Genomic DNA, 16,659 nt, shown 5'->3' on the forward strand with positions numbered 1-16,659 from the left:
GAGTTTGAGCAAGCTCTAGGAGATAGTAAAGGACAGGGAAGGCTGGTGTGCTGCAGTCCCTGGGGTTGAAAGAGTCGGATACGACTTAGTGACTGAACAACAAAAATACTATGATAAATAATCTTAACAATATAAGAAAATTACAATTTATCACTGACACTGTAATTCAAGGAAGATGGCAAGAAGCTGTGCTCTGAAGCATTCAGGATTCCAGTGCCTCCACCATACCTTCTGAGCCAAGTTCTCCCCTGGATTCTTTGCAATCTGCTGACAGACAATGGAAGAATGTTACAGGAGATCTTTTCAGAAATCATATCTGGAAATAAATACAATCATTTCCACCATAGTTTATTAACCAGACTATGTCATGTGACCCATGTGGAGGTATTCAACCTAGTCACGAACCTAGAAAGGGACCGAGTAAAGGTATAACAACATACAACCATCTTTGCCAACACGGACATAATTCAGTGTTTTTTGAAGTTTATTAATCCCGTTGTGCAGCCCAAAGCTGTTGATGCCTTTCCCCACAAGTATGTAGTGAGTGGACGAGGCTGCTGCTGCTGCTAAGTCGCTTCAGTCGTGTCCGACTCTGTGCGACCCCTAGACGGCAGCCCACCAGGCTCCACCATCCCTGGGATTCTCCAGGCAAGAACACTGGAGTGGGTTGCCATTTCCTTCTCCAATGCATGAAAGTGAAAGTGAAAATTGAAAGTGAAGTCAGTTGTGTCCTACTGTTAGCAACCCCATGTACTGCAGCCTACCAGGCTCCTCAGTCCATTGGATTTTTCAGACAAGAGTACTGGAGTGGGTTGCCATTGCCTTCTCCAGAGTGGATGAGGAGGATTACTAAAATGTCATCATCTTTGCAAATAGGATTTATACATTCTAAAACTGGTCTTGTTTTATTCCCTTTTTTACTCCATATTTGTTTGTCTTTGTATTTCTCCTGTTTGTTGCAAAGTGCTATTGCAAATGTGATCTATATTATAATTTTAAAAACACTGGATTGATGAAATTCTCTTAATTTCATTTCCTCTTTCATTTACAATTTCTCTCTCTCTCTCTCTCTCATGCACACACACACACATGCACACACACACCCCTGCTTTTCAACTCAAAGAGATTTGAGTGATATCATTATGATAGCTTTATATATTGTGGTGTTAAGATAATATTAGGTATTGGGTAAGACTGCCTGTCTTTGAATCGTTGCTTATAAGCTGAGAGAACTTATGCTACTTACTTAACCCTCTGAATCTCAGTTTCCCCACCTAAAACATCATAAGTTTGTGGTGAAGAGAACACTAGTAATACTTATACAGTGACCTTGGGGCAAGGCCAGTACATAAGAAATACTCCACCAATGCTAGCAGCTGTTATTTTATTGCTGGTAGGATTAATTGCTCTTCCTCACTGAGTTCCTGAGTATTATAGTTTAAATAGAAACTATTTACAGTAGTACTGGATTTTCATGCATTGCCAATAATCTTGGGAGTCCACATGTTTCTTTACAAACTGTGATTAAAAGGCTCCATATATCATTTAAAATACAAGCAGACATTATTCTTACTTTTATGATCAATGAAGCTAAGGGATTAATGGTCTCATTTCTTTGGTGTGGTTTGTGATAGACAGCTTTGAATGAACAAGGGAGTTTTTTACAACCAGAAAATTGTTTAGTTCTGCCTTAAAAACTCATATTTTCACTGTTTACTTTCAAATCATATAAACTAGCCTTAATTGTCCTTTTTGCTCCAGTAAGTATAACACACCAATTGAGTCAGTTTTCTCAACAGATCGCAGATTTTTCCCTTTTATTTCCTGAAATCTGTGATATTAGGTTATTATCTTTCCTGTTCTTCATTCGTTCTTTTTTTTCTTTTGTCACCTTCTGGGAACTAGGCTACAACAATCCCATGCACAATCCAATACAATTAACTCCTAGGCCATTGTTCTTAACAGACTTTGAATCTTAAAATGTACCTACCTTTTTTATGCCTTTACCTTATATACCTTTAAAACAAATATGCCCAAAGTAGTAAAAAGTCAAACAAAATGCAAGATTTTTACCTAGATTTCCATGTGCTGTTCAATTTCTTTCTTTTGTTCATGTGAAATATTTCATGTCATGTAATAGCTTGTATTTTATAACTTGAAAGCATTTTTGTATAATGTTAGGATGGGCTTTTCCATCTAGCTTATGCTAGCACTCATATTGCAAGAGCAGCAAGCTGATTTTGATAAATTTCCTTGATTTCCCTGCCCTCCATCAACATGTCTGGCATTAACAACATGCCAAGCGATAAAGGACACATTTCAGAAGTCTTTATTTTAGAATATTATGAATGTCAATAGAACTAAGTATACAGAAAATAACCTAAGAAAAACATTAATTTTATTTTTAATATATGTGATACATAGCAAGTATAAAATGAAAAGCTGTTAATTCATGACTCCTGGTTCATGCTTTCAGAAAGGTTTACTCTAATTGGAAATGATTCATATGAAAACTAAGATCAGTAGTAATGCATGACATTAAAAAGAATGGCTTCCCAGGTGGTACAGTGGTAAAGAGTCCGCCTGCCAATGCAGGAGACACAAGTGACACGATTTTTATTCCTGGGTCAGGAAGTTCTCTTGAAATAGGAAATGGCAACACAGTCCGCTATTCTTGTCTGGAGACTTCCATGGACAGCAGAGCCTGGTGGGCTAGAGTCCACAGGGTTGCAGAGAGTCAGACATGGCTGAGCACTGAACACTCCGACATTCTGATACTTTAACACTTCGACTTGACATAAATATATTCATGCTACAAGAATTAAAAGAGGAAAGTGAGTTGTCGTAGGAAGGAAAAACACATTCAGATATCCTGAATGAAAACACTGAACTATATCATAAGTCCATATAAAAGAAGCAAAAGTGAAGTCTAGAAGTTGTGTGTAGTAGAATTTGAATGGAAAGTTCTCTTCAAGCCACTTGCACCGTATGTTTCATTTGCCTGGTCGTATTCTGACCATTTTCAGGAAGAGAGATCACTTAGCACACATAGTTGAAACTCACTCTAGCTCCAACCTAATGGGGAAAATAAAATGAAGAACACAGTAGTTATTTGTTTAAATTAGAAGTTTATAATTCAGATATATATATTTTTTACAAATGTGGAAGGATATACTAAAATGCAACTTAGTTATGGGTATTTTAGAAATAGAATGCTTTTCTATTTTTATGGACTCAATGATGGGCTGTGTAAAAGTATCTGAAAATAATCAATAGATTTAAAACATGAAATTTGATCTACTTCCATTTGATCATTTGGGTTGAAATAGCCTCCTATAGATTTAGTCATGAGTGTTCTATGAAGATTCATTAGCTAATTTGAATCCCATTTCATTTGTGAAATGCTTCCAAGATGGTTTTTGTCTGAAATTAATTTCCTCTTCTTCACAGCCACAGCTTGTGATGGAAGATTTTTGTTGACTGGATCTTCTGGATCCTTTGAGGCTCTGCATTATCCCAAGCCTTCTAATAACACAAGTGCTGTTTGTCGGTGGATTATACGGTAATAGTGAGTGAAGTCACTCAGTCGTGTCCAACTCCTTGCAACCCCATGGACACCAGGCTCCTCCGTCCATGAGATTTTCTAGGCAAGAGTACTGGAGTGGGTTGCCATTTCCTTCTCCAGGGAACTTCCTGACCCAGGGATCAAACCCAGGTCTCCCACATTGTAGACAGTCACTTTACCATCTGAGCCACCAGGGAAACCACCTTTTATTCCATGTACTTAAGTCATAAAGTCTTTCTCTGATGCAGGAAGTCTTAGCATCTGTAGTAATGCATTTATTTTCTAGACAGTTGTTTCCATTAGCTACAAAGCAAAGTCTTTCCATCTGATATACTGTCTAAGAAGTTTCTCTCTCATTCTTAACCTTTTAAAAAGAACTTTGCCCTATAAACAGGGCCATCTCATTGGGCTCTGTAGCAAATTTTTTCTTTTTTCCCCCATATGGTTGTCACAAATCAAGTGCTACCAAAATGAACAGCACACCTGTGTATCTGTATATCACAAAAAACCATATTTCCTTCAGCTGCATCCTGACTGCAGAATAGTTCCTTTCTCATTATGCTTTGTATCTGTATGAAATCTTCTATGTTGTGATTTGGTCATGCAGATCAAGATCTGAGACACCCTCTGTATTCATCCTCTCTGCTGTATCTTGAATAACACTTAGTTCACTTAATATATATTTGACCTTCAAGTCTTAATTCAGTTGATGAATGCAATCATTATGATAAATAAAATAATCAAACTGCTGATAGCTGGTCTACCTTAATATATGCCTGAGCATTTTTCACAGAGGAGTAATGTTTCCCCCAGATATTCCAAGAGAAGCATCATTTGTGCTCAAATAAATATAAGCAATACTGAAATAAACTCAAGTGCAAGACTTCTCATAGCCTTAGATAAGTTAAGATGCAAGTAAATCTCCCCCCAAATATACAGTTGACTTTGAACAACAGAAGGCTTAGAGGCACCAACACCCTGTGTAGTCAAAATCTGTGTATAACATTATAGTTGGCCCTCTTTTCTGTAGTTCCCTATGGCTTGTGTAGTGTTGTAGTACGTTGCTGCTGCTGCTGCTAAGTCCCTTCAGTCGTGTCCGACTCTGTGTGACCCCAGAGACGGCAGCCCACCAGGCTTCCCCGTCCCTGGGATTCTCCAGGCAAGAACACTGGAGTGGGTTGCCGTTTCCTTCTCCAACCCATGAAAGTGAAAAGTGAAAGTGAAGTCGCTCAGTCGTGTCCGATTCTTCAAGACCCCATGGACTGAAGCCTACCAGGCTCCTCCGTCCATGGGAGTTTCCAGGCAAGAGTACTGGAGTGGGGTGCCATCGCCTTCTCCAGTTGTAATATGCACTTTTTGAAAAAAAAAAAAAAATCCACATATAAGTGGACCCATATTCTTCAAGCCAGTATTGTTCAAGAGTCAACTCTATGTTTCCTATTAAGCCACTGAAATTTTCCCCCCACAGAGTATTCAACACACATGTTCTGTGGAATTCACTTTGAGAGATGAATTCTAGTTCGCTCATTTCTCTTAACAGCTGGAAGGGATTTTGGTTTCCCAATCTGACCTACTATATATTTATTTTAATCATTAGGATGACTCAATAGAAAATGGGGAATCAATATAACAACTGATCAAACAAGGTTGAAAGACAGAGCCTCGGGTTCTTGCCAAACAAGTGATAGGAAATGGCCCCATAAATACTCACAAGAGTTCTTTTCCTGTGTAAACATATTCCAGAGAGGACATGAGGTATGAAGGGAAGATTGTTCTAAACACATTTACTTGGCATTATTCAGGGAACAAAGAACATGCTGTCCTGTTTAAATAATTTCTATTTTGGAGCTCAGCCCCATGGAAGTTATGTGATATAACTAGAAGCACAGTTTCTTCTTTTCAGTGCTCTAAACAACATGTTGTTGCTGTTGTTTAGTCGCTAAGTCGTGTCCAATTCTTGCTACTCCACGGAACATAGCCCACTAGGCTCCTTTGTCTATGGTATTTCCCAGGCAAGAGTACTTGAGTAGATTGTCATTTCCTTTTCAAGGGAATATTCCTGACCCAGGGAACAAACCTATGTCTCCTGCTTGGGCGAGTGGATTCTTTACCACTGAGCCACCTGGGAAGTACCTAAACAACACACTATTTGTGTGCAAAAGATAAGATTTCGCATATTAAAAATGTCAGCTCTAAGTAATTCTCAAGTGAAAAAATTTTTTTAATTTAATATTTATTTAAAAATATTAGGACATCATTTCTGATAATCACATTTAAAAAGAAGGTTTATAAATGGCTATTAGTACTGTTTTTAGTACAATGAAAAAATATTCCATTCTTTACCTAAAATGTCAGCAGAGAGTCTTAGAAAAATCTTAAATTACTTCCTTTAAAAAAGGGAAATAAAATGAATTCTAACTGATCTATGATGCATTCCTAAGTGCACAATGATTTCTTCATGAAATCTTTGGAATTTTATTAACACTAAATAATAATAATTTAATTTTTATGTAATTAATATTTAATCATCCTCCACTTCTTAGTAAAGCTATGTCAAGTCTTCAGGGAAGTCTTATAAGCAGACCACAATAAACAATATTATTTTTGCTGCAATAGTAATATTTATGCATAATCAACATTATGTTAATTAAAGATTTGTATGGTCTGTTCTTTTTACTTCCTTTCAATCACTTAATTTTTAAAACTATTTTAAGAAATCCATCATTAATTAGGGATATTTTTAAAACCTACAAAATCTAAAATATTACTCTAAGTAAATACTGTATTGCATCATAAAATTATTATTTAAAAGTATATAAGTTTTCTAAGTGTATTTTCTTCTCCAAACTGATTATTACATTAGATGGTGGTTTGTTTTTCCTAATGGTGGTCAAAGTAGGGTATAAAAGCAATAATGTTTTCTTACAAGCTTGGAAACCCAGTAGCCAGTAGAGAAATGGTTATGATACAGTTAAGCTATATTTTGGAAATATATTAAGGCCCCATGTAGCAGAGTGTCAGTGATGAAGGATGTGAGTGCTGAAGACAGTCTGTGTGGCTTCAAACCTGGCCTCCTCACATTCAACATCTACGATATCAAGCAAATGTCTAAATCGCTTAGACTCAAAATTTCTACGTCTATAGAGGTCAGGGCCTCTAACTACAGGGGTCAAAGTCATCATGAAATGTAAAAGATTTTATGCTCTATTAGGTGCCCAATAAAAGTGGGCTCTAAGAAGAGTAGCTATTGATACAAAATGTAAAATATAAAAATGACAGTTAGAAAAGTACCCTTTCCCTTAAAAAATTCATAAGGTACCCATGGCTAAAATTATCATTTAATCTCACCTTTATAAATACCTGTGTTTTATTGCAAGTAAGTTGTGTTTTCTGAATCAGAAGTAGAACACAGCCTGCACTCAGTTCTCTCCTCCACCTTCAGTTATCTACTTTGAAAAAAGTAAAGGGCTTCTAAACAAGTTTCTAAGGGAGTTTTTCTTGATGCCTTAGTTTCAAGGCTTAAAAATAACATCAATTGTTGAAAAAAAGAATCACTATTTTCTTGCCTGGAGACACCAAAACTTTCATTAAAAGAACAAAAATCATTCCTGAGGGGGCTGCTTATTTCTTCTTCATCTGTCTTCTTCTTTGATGTTAGATTCCCTAAAGGTCTCACTCGCAGGCTCACTTCCCCCAGTCCCTGAAGAGGCCTTTAGGAGGTGGAATTCCTCTAAACAGTTGCCACCACCTGCTTTGTTCTTATCTCAGTCTGGGCCAGGAAGAGCTCATACACCTCATATTGATCTCCTCCCACCTCTGTCAACCTCCTGTGGTTACTGAATACATCTGAGGGTAGCCCATGAGCGCAGCATCCTCTGTATCTGCCCATCTTCCTCCAATGGCCCTCACACCTGGAGCATATAAAAATACACATCCCCTAATCCACTCCAGAACCACTAAATCTGATACCCACAGCTGAAGTCCACATGTCAGTGTTTAAAAAAATAAGCAACCTGCCAGTGCTCTACCCTCACTTTCCAGGCAATAAACACTGGTCAGATCCAAAAACCTAGATTTCTATTTAGATGTCTTTTAATCCTGCACTGCTGGTCATGGCCATTTCAGTGTTGTCAGCCCCACTCCTTGAAGACTAAACTCTAGTCTTGCCTCCAGCCCATCATCAGGAATGTTATACAACGAGGTAGTGCTCCAACTTGACATTTTCCTACCATGAAATTCAGAGTTTCAAAATTAACTATATTTGTTTTTTTAACTTTCAAGTAATAGATTTTATTTTATTAATTTTATTTTTATTATATTTTTAATTTAATTTTATTTTTTACACTAAGACTTTAGTGAAGTCGCTCAGTCATATCCGACTCTTTGTGACCCATGGACTGTAGCCTACCATGCTCCTCCATCCATGGGATTTTCCAGGCAAGAGTACTGGAGTGGATTGCCATTTCCTTCTCCAGGGGACCTGCCCGACCCTAGGATCGAACCCGTCTTCTGCATTGTAGGCAGACGCTTTACCGTCTGAGCCACAGGGGAAGTCAATCCTAAATAGAATTGATAATATCAAACTTTTTTTTTAATTGCTGATGTTATTAAGGGTTAAAAGTTTGTTGGTCTTAATTTTTTTCTTTTAATTTTTAATTTTTTCTCCTTTATCACTGTTATTTTATTTGTGATGAATGTCCCCAGTTTCTCAATTGACTGAATATTACTGATAACTTACCAAAAATATGAACTTGCCATGTCCCTGGCCAGGAATCCTGGTTCAGTCAGTAGCCTCCACAGTCAGCCTCTGAAGTCAAGAGTCTTTTCAGTCTCCTTATCTTTGGAGATTAGCCATCTCCCTATTATCAGCCCTTTCAGTATTTAGCCAGCTTCAACATTATCACCCATGTTTTGCTCTACTGCTCAGCTTCCTCCTTTGTGAAGAGTTCAGGGGAACGTTGCCCCTCCAAAACACTAAAGAATTATTCGCATTTCTGATCCCACACTTCAGTGAAACAATGTAATTATAAATAGGCATTGCCCTAGATACATTTCCTCAATCTGAAAATTAAAATTTGAACACTTTCCCCACAGAGCATTCAGTATAATGTAGATCAGCCATTGGCAGTTTGATTATTGTGATCATCATAACAACTGAACCATTCAACCAAATGAAGAGTTTAAAGATCAAATATATAGCAACTGATCCAAATTTTATTCAAGACTTAGCAAAAAGGATGTATATAAATGGTGTTCCCAAATTTTAACCTGCCATGAATAAATCACACCATAGGAGATTTTCATACAGATGAGAAAGGAAATGTTCTATAGTCAGGAATGACTCACCTTTGTTCCCACACAGATATATCAAGTTAACAATGAAGTGTGGACCAAAAGATATTTATGAAAATTCCAGAATTCAGTTTAGAAGTTGCATGCCCTGGGTGAGTGCAAAGACAAGAACAGCTCCAAGAAATGGGCAAGAAGATTAAGTTCATTTTAACCTCCATCAGCATTTCCCCCAACACAGCACAGCCCAACACAGGTCTTAACTCTCTCCTTCTTCCTTGGAAGGAAAGACGAGGGTGGAATATGCATCCAGTGTCCCAGCTTTTCCAAGAGTTTCCAAAGGAACTATTTTCTGTTCTCATATATATAATGAATGGACCTGGCATTGTTTGAATGCCTGAGAGATACTGAGAACAAATAGGAGTGGGTGCAGCTTGCTATGATCAGCAGGACTTGATACAATTATGAAAGCATGAACAAGTCAAGACTTCTCCCTAAAGGTGAAAGAAAGAAGTGCAGGAAGTTTCCAACATTCTAGCTATTTCAACAACTTCCCCAGCAACTGGCGTGTACTTGCATGAATGGGAAGCTGATGAACCAACACAATTTGCATGACCTGGTGGCTGCAGAGAATAAGGGAGAGTGGGGTGACTTGCTGTGGTAGAAAGAGAAAACTTGCAACCCACATTACAGACACCAGAGAGAGTAAGAAACAGAAACTACCAAAGAAGAAACCTGCCAGCCTCTTGTTGTTATTCTTCAGTTGCTCAGTCCTGTCTGACTCTTTGTGACCCCAGGGACTGCAGCACCCCAGGCTTCCCTGTCCTTCATCATCTCCTGGAGCTTGCTCAGACTCATGTCCTATGAGTCAGTGATGCCATCCAAGCATCTCATCCTCTGTCATTCCCTTCTCCTCCTGCCTTCAATCTCTCCGAGCATCAGGGCCTTTTCCAATGAGTTGACTTTCTGCACCAGATGGCCAAAATATTGGAGCTTCAGCTTCAGCATCAGTCCTTCCAATGAGTACTCATTGTTGATTTCCTTTAGGACTGACTGGCTTGATCTCCTTGCAGTCCAAGGGACTCACAAGAATATTCTCGAACAACACAGTTTAAAAATGTCAATTCTTCAGCATTCAGCCTTCTTTAGGGTCCAACTCTCACATCTATACACGACCACTGGTAAAACCATAGCTTAGACTATATGGACCCCTGTTGGCAGAGTCCTGTCTCTGCTTTCTAATACACTGCATAGGATTGTCATAGCTTTTCTTCCAAGGAGCAAGAGTCTTTTAATTTCTTGACTGCAGTCACTGTCCAAAGTTATTTTGGAGCCCAAGAAAATAAAGTCTGTCACTGTTTCCATTGTTTCCCCATCTATTTCCCGTGAAGTGGTGGAACCAGATGCCATGATCTTCATTTTCTGAATGTTGAGGTTTAAGCCAACTTTTTCACTCTCCTCTTTCACTTTCCTTAAGAGGCTTTCTAGTTCCTCTTCACTTTCTGCCCATAAGGGTGGTGTCATCTGGATATCTGAGGTTATTGATATTTCTCCCAGCAATCTTGATTCCAGCTTGTGCTTCATCCAGCCCAGCATTTCTTATGATGTACTGCCGGGGTCCAGCCCCAGTGGATCCAGGGAATTCGAAGCGGGGACGGAGTTGGGGTCTGGGAAAGAACTATTTAATTAGAAATATAAAGAGATTAGGAAAGAATGGTGTAGTACGAAAATTAGTGGAGAAAAGAGGCTGAATAACTTGGTTTATGTGGAAAACTAATAAAACTTCGAGACAAGAGGATTGCACCATCTACGTTAGGCCACCGTGTCCACTTGAATAGCAGAGGGTGCCCTGCCGTGGATCTTAGAAGCCAGGGCAAGTAAGTAGACTTGGCGAGCCTCCGCACTCCAGATAGGAATTCAGCCAGAAAAGGGGAGAAAAGAATGACATGGGGGAGCCCAGCAATGGTGCAAGACTCAATACTTTATTTTCAAAATCAGCTTATATACCCCAAGTTGTACATAAAGAAATAATGGAATATGCAGAGTTATGCAGGGGCAGCAGTCCTGACCCTCATTGAGACCAGGCTTTCTTTTTGCATACCTTCCCATATACAAAAGGTCTCAGGTGGTTTACATTATCTTCTGGCCAAGAGGCCTGTTAACATTTTTATGGCTCTCTTCCTAGATAAATTCTATCAACCAGAAAACTCTTTTTCCCTAGAAGTGTTTTTTCTTAACTCTGCATCACCCTCAAAGTACTAAATAAAGTTGCATTCCTGTAGAACAAAGGTGCAGTGGGTTATAACAAAGAAAGTACTTAATTCAAAGATCTAATGTTGCCAATTCCAGGTCTACTACCTGTTTTTTCTATATACCAACTATATCTACAAATAAAAGATATGAAAATTTGGCAGCAAGTATTGGCTCAACAAATGAAACCTTTAATCAGTCCTATTCTAATGATTTTGACTCCTCAGAAGCCCCTACATTCCTAGGATGTTTTAGGCTTCCTGTGCCTCTCGCGGTGGGGAGGCCACAAACAATCACATGCGCAGCTGTAAGAGTCCAGCAGGCAGGCTAGAAAGCCATCAGAGGAGTTTTGGGATTGAAACACTCTTATTATGCCCAGGAGATTTATTATCTAAAAGCTCTAAATTAACTTTTTCCAGAAAAAGGTGGTGGGGGGACAGCCCCCTGTTAATGTCAGAAGAGTAGGTGGAAAGCATAACACAGTAAGCTGGCAGACTCTGGTTTTGAGGGTTGGATGCTCAGGAAATTCCAGGGGGAACCCCTGAAGCCTGATCACGCCCTTGCATTTTGTCAGGCTTCCTTCCTCATGACCTTTGCCAAGGGTGGGATTCCTCACGCTGGCTCCCGACAATGTACTCTGCATATAAGTTCAATAAGCAGGGTGACAATATACAGCCTTGATGTACTCCTTTTCCTATTTGGAACCAGTCTGTTGTTCCATGTCCAGTTCTAACTGTTGCTTCCTGACCTGCATATAGGTTTCTCAAGAGGCATACTAACTGATGAAAAAGCAAAGACTTTTCCTCTAAGATCAGGAATAAAACAAGGGGTGCCCCCTCTCACCACATTTATTCAACATAGTACTGGAATTTCTAGGCAGAACAATTAAGCAAGAAAAAAAAAAAATGCAATGTATCCAAATAAGAAAGGAAGATGTAAAAATCTCTGTTCACAGAGGACAAGATCTTATATATAGAAAAACCATAAATTTCACCAGAAAAAAAGAGAAAAAATGTTGAGTAATAAAATAATTAAGAAAAGTTACAAGATACAAAAATTCACATAGAATGATCACTTGTGTTTCTACACATTAATCATGCAAAAAGAAAATCAACAAAATAATCCCATTTACAATAGCAGTGAAAAGAATAAAGTATAATACTTACAAATAAACTTAATCAAGAAGGCAGAATTTTTTTTGTAATTTTTATTTTTACTTTATTTTGCTTTACAGTGCTGTATTCATTTTGCCATACATTGACATGAATCATCCATGGGTGTACATGAGTTCCCAATCCTGAACCCCCTCCCACCTCCCACCTTATATCATCTCTCCGGATCATCCCCGTGCACCAGCCCCAAGCATCCTGTATCCTGTACTGAACATAGACTGGCGATTCATATCTTACCTGATAGTATACATGTTTCAATGCCATTATCCCAAATCATCCCACCCTTTCCCTCTCCCACAGAGTCCAAAAGTCCATTCTATACATCTGTGTTTCTTTTGTTGTCTCGCATAGAGGGTTATCATTACCATCTTTCTAAATTTCATATATATGTGTTAGTATATTATATTGGTGTTTTCCTTTCTGGCTTACTTCACTCTGTATAATAGGCTCCAGTTTCACCCACCTCATTAGAACTGATTCAAATGTATTCTTTTTAATGGCTGAGTAATACTCCATTGTGTATATGTACCACTGCTTTCTTATTCATTCATCTGCTGATGGACATCTAGGTTGTTTCCATGTCCTGGCTATTATACACAGTGCTGTGATAAACATTGGGGTATACGTGTCTCTTTCAATTCTGGTTTCCTCGGTGTGTATGCCCAGCAGTGGGATTGCTGGGTCATAAGGCAGTTCTATTTGCAATTTTTTAAGGAATCTCCACACTGTTCTCCATACTGGCTGTACTAGTTTGCATTCCCACCAACAGTGTAAGAGGGTTCCCTTTTCTCCACACCTTCTCCAGCATTTATTGCTTGTAGACTTTTGGATCACTGCCATTCTGAATGGTGTGAAATGGTACCTCATTGTGGTTTTGATTTGCATTTCTCTGGTAATGAGTGATGTTAAGCATCTTTTAATGTGTTTGTTAGCCATCCATATGTCTTCTTTGGAGAAATGTCTATTTAGTTCTTTGGCCCATTTTTTGATTGGGTCATTTATTTTTCTGGACTTGAGCTGCATAAGTTGCTTGTATATTTTTGAGATTAGCTGTTTGTCAGTTGCTTCATTTGCTATTATTTTCTCCCATTCAGAAGGCTGTCTTTTCACTTGCTTATACTTTCCTTTGTTGTGCAGAAGCTTTTAATTTTAATTAGATCCCATTTGTTTATTTTTGCTTTCATTTCCAGTATTCTGGGAGGTGGATCATAGAGGATCCTGCTGTGATTTATGTCGGAGAGTGTTTTGCCTATGTCCTCCTCTAGGAGTTATATAGTTTCTGATCTTACATTTAGATCTTTAATTCATGTTGAGTTTATTTTTGTGTATGGTGTTAGAAAATGATCTAGTTTCATTCTTTTACAAGTGGTTGACCAGTTTTCCCAGCACCACTTGTTAAAGAGATTGTCTTTAATCCATTGTATATTCTTGCCTCCTTTGTCGAAGATAAAATGTCCATAGGTGTGTGGATTTATCTCTGGGCTTTCTATTTTGTTCCATTGATCTATGTGTCTGTCTTTGTGCCAGCACCATACAGTCTTGATGACTGTGTCTCAACAGTAGAGCCTGAAGTCAGGCAAGTTGATTCCTCCAGTTCCATTCGTCTTTCTCAAGATTGCTTTGGCTATTCGAGGTTTTTTATATTTCCATACAAATCTTGAAATTATTTGTTCTAGTTCTGTGAAAAATACCGCTGGTAGCTTGATAGGGATTGCATTGAATCTATAGATTGCTTTCTGTAGTATACTCATTTTCATTCTATTGATTCTTCCAATCCATGAACGTGGTATATTTCTCCATCTATTAGTGTCCTCTTTGATTTCTTTCATCAGTGTTTTATAATTTTCTATATATAGATCTTTAGTTTCTTTAGGTTGCTATATTCCTAAGTATTTTATTCTTTTCGTTGCAATGGTGAATGGAATTGTTTCCTTAATTTCTTTTTATACTTTCTCATTATTAGTGTATAGGAATGCAAGGGATTTGTGTGTGCTGATTTTATATCCTGCAAATTTACTATACTCATTTATTAGCTCTAGTAATTTTCTGGTGGAGTCTTTAGGGTTTTCTATGTAGAGAATCATGTCATCTGCAAACAGTGAGAGTTTTACTTCTTCTTTTCCAATTTGGATTCTTTTTATTTCTTTTTCTGCTCTGATTGCTGTGGCCAAAACTTCCAGAATTATGTTGAATTGTAGTGGTTAAAGCGGGCACCCTTGTCTTGTTCCTGACTTTAGGGGAAATGATTTCAATTTTTCACCATTGAGGATAATGTTTGCTGTGGGTTTGTCATATATAGCTTTTATTATGTTGAGGTATGTTCCTTCTATGCCTGCTTTCTGGAGAGTTTTTATCATAAATGGATGTTGAATTTTGTCAAAGGCCTTCTCTGCATTTATTGAGATAATCATATGGCTTTTATTTTTCAATTTGTTAATGTGGTGAATTACATTGATTGATTTGAGGATATTGAAGAATCCTTGCATCCCTGGGATAAAGCCCACTTGGTCATGGTGTATGATCTATTTAATGTGTTGTTGGATTCTGAATTTTGCTAGAATTTTGTTAAGGATTTTTGCATCTATGTTCATCAGTGATATTGGCCTGTAGTTTTCTTTTTTTGTGGCATCTTTGTCAGGTTTTGGTATTAGGGTGATGGTGGCCTCATAGAATGAGTTTGGAAGTTTACCTTCCTCTCTGGAATAGTTTGAGTAGGATAGGTGTTAGCTCTTCTCGAAATTTTTGATAGAATTCAGCTGTGAAGCCGTCTGGACCTGGGCTTTTGTTTGCTGGAAGATTTCTGATTACAGTTTCAATTTCCGTGCTTGTGATGGGTCTGTTAAGATTTTTTATTTCTTCCTGCTTCTATTTGGAAAGTTGTACTTTTCTAAGAATTTGTCCATTTCTTTCACGTTGTCCATTTTATTGGCATATAATTGCTGATAGTAGTCTCTTATGATCCTTTGTATTTCTGTGTTGTCTGTTGTGATCTCTCCATTTTCATTTCTAATTTTATTGATTGATTTTTCTCCCTTTTTTTCTTGATGAGTCTGGCTAATGGTTTGTCAGTTTTATTTATCCTTTCAAAGAACCAGCTTTTTGCTCTGTTGATTTTTGCTATGGTCTCTTTTGTTTCTTTTGCATTTATTTCTGCCCTAATTTTTAAGATTTCTTTCCATCTACTAACTCTGGGGTTCTCCATTTCTTCCTTTTCTAGTTGCTTTAGGTGTAGAGTTAGGTTATTTATTTGACTTTTTTCTTGTTTCTTGAGGTATGCCTATATTGCTATGAACTTTCCTCTTAGCACTGCTTTTATAGTGTCCCACAGGTTTCAGGTGGTTGTGTTTTAATTTTCATTCATTTCTATGCATATTTTGATTTTTTTTTATTTCTTCTGTGATTTGTTGGTTATTCGGCAGCATGTTGTTCAGCCTCCATATGTTGGAATTTTTAATAGTTTTTCTCCTGTAATTGAGATCTAATCTTAATGCATTATGGTCAGAAAATATGCTTGGAATTATTTCAAATTTTTTTTTTAATTTATCAAGGTTAGATTTATGGCCCAGGATGTGATCTATCCTGGAGAAGGTTCCGTGAGCACTTGAGAAAAAGGTGAAATTCATTGTTTGGGGGTGAAAGGTCCTATAGATATCAACTAGGTCTAACTGGTCTATTGTATCATTTAAAGTTTGCATTTCTTTGTTAATTTTCTGTTTAGTTGATCTGTCCATAGATGTGAGTGGGGTATTAAAGTCCCCCACTATTATTGTGTTATTGTTCATTTCCCCTTTCATGCTTGTTAGCATTTGTCTTACATATTGCGGTGCTCCTATGTTGGGTGCATATATATTTATAATTGTTATATCTTCTTCTTGGATTGATCCTTTAATCATTATGTAGTGGCCTTCTTTGTCTCTTTTCACTGCCTTTGTTTTAAGGTCTATTTTATTGGATATGAGTATTGCTACTCCTGCTTTCTTTTGGTCTCTATTTGCATGGAATATCTTTTTCCAGCCCTTCACTTTCAGTCTGTATGTGTCCCTTGTTTTGAGGTGGGTCTCTTGCAGGCAGCATATATAGGGATCTTGTTTTTGTGTCCATTCAGCCAGTCTCTGCCTTTTGGTTGGGGCATTCAACCCATTAACGTTTAAGGTAATTATTGATAAGTATGATCCCATTGCCATTTACTTTACTGTTTTGGGTTCGGGTTTCTATGCCCTTTTTGTGTTTCCTGTCTAGAAAATATCCTTTATCATTTGTTGGAGAGCTGGTTTGGTGGTGCTGAATTCTCTCAGCTTTTGCTTGTCTATAAAGCTTCTGATTTCTCCTTCATATTTGAATGAGATCCTTGCTGTGTACAGTAATCTGGGCTGTAGGTTATTT

The 16,659-nt window shown here is 37.8% G+C and overlaps 1 protein-coding gene across 2 annotated transcripts in view; it reads left to right on the top strand.

Annotated features, from left to right (window-relative positions):
• The window catches only part of TMPRSS15 (transmembrane serine protease 15), a 157,259-nt gene that overhangs the window by 36,008 nt on the left and 104,592 nt on the right, over positions 1-16,659 (top strand). For both annotated transcript variants that reach the window (XM_068982063.1, XM_068982073.1), the window contains one exon: positions 3,451-3,562. In XM_068982063.1, coding sequence (XP_068838164.1) covers positions 3,451-3,562 — 112 coding nt within the window. The remainder of the gene's footprint in view (positions 1-3,450; positions 3,563-16,659) is intronic.

Source organism: Capricornis sumatraensis, chromosome 1 (genome assembly GCF_032405125.1).
Source record: "Capricornis sumatraensis isolate serow.1 chromosome 1, serow.2, whole genome shotgun sequence".
NCBI classification, from domain to species: Eukaryota; Metazoa; Chordata; class Mammalia; order Artiodactyla; family Bovidae; genus Capricornis; species Capricornis sumatraensis.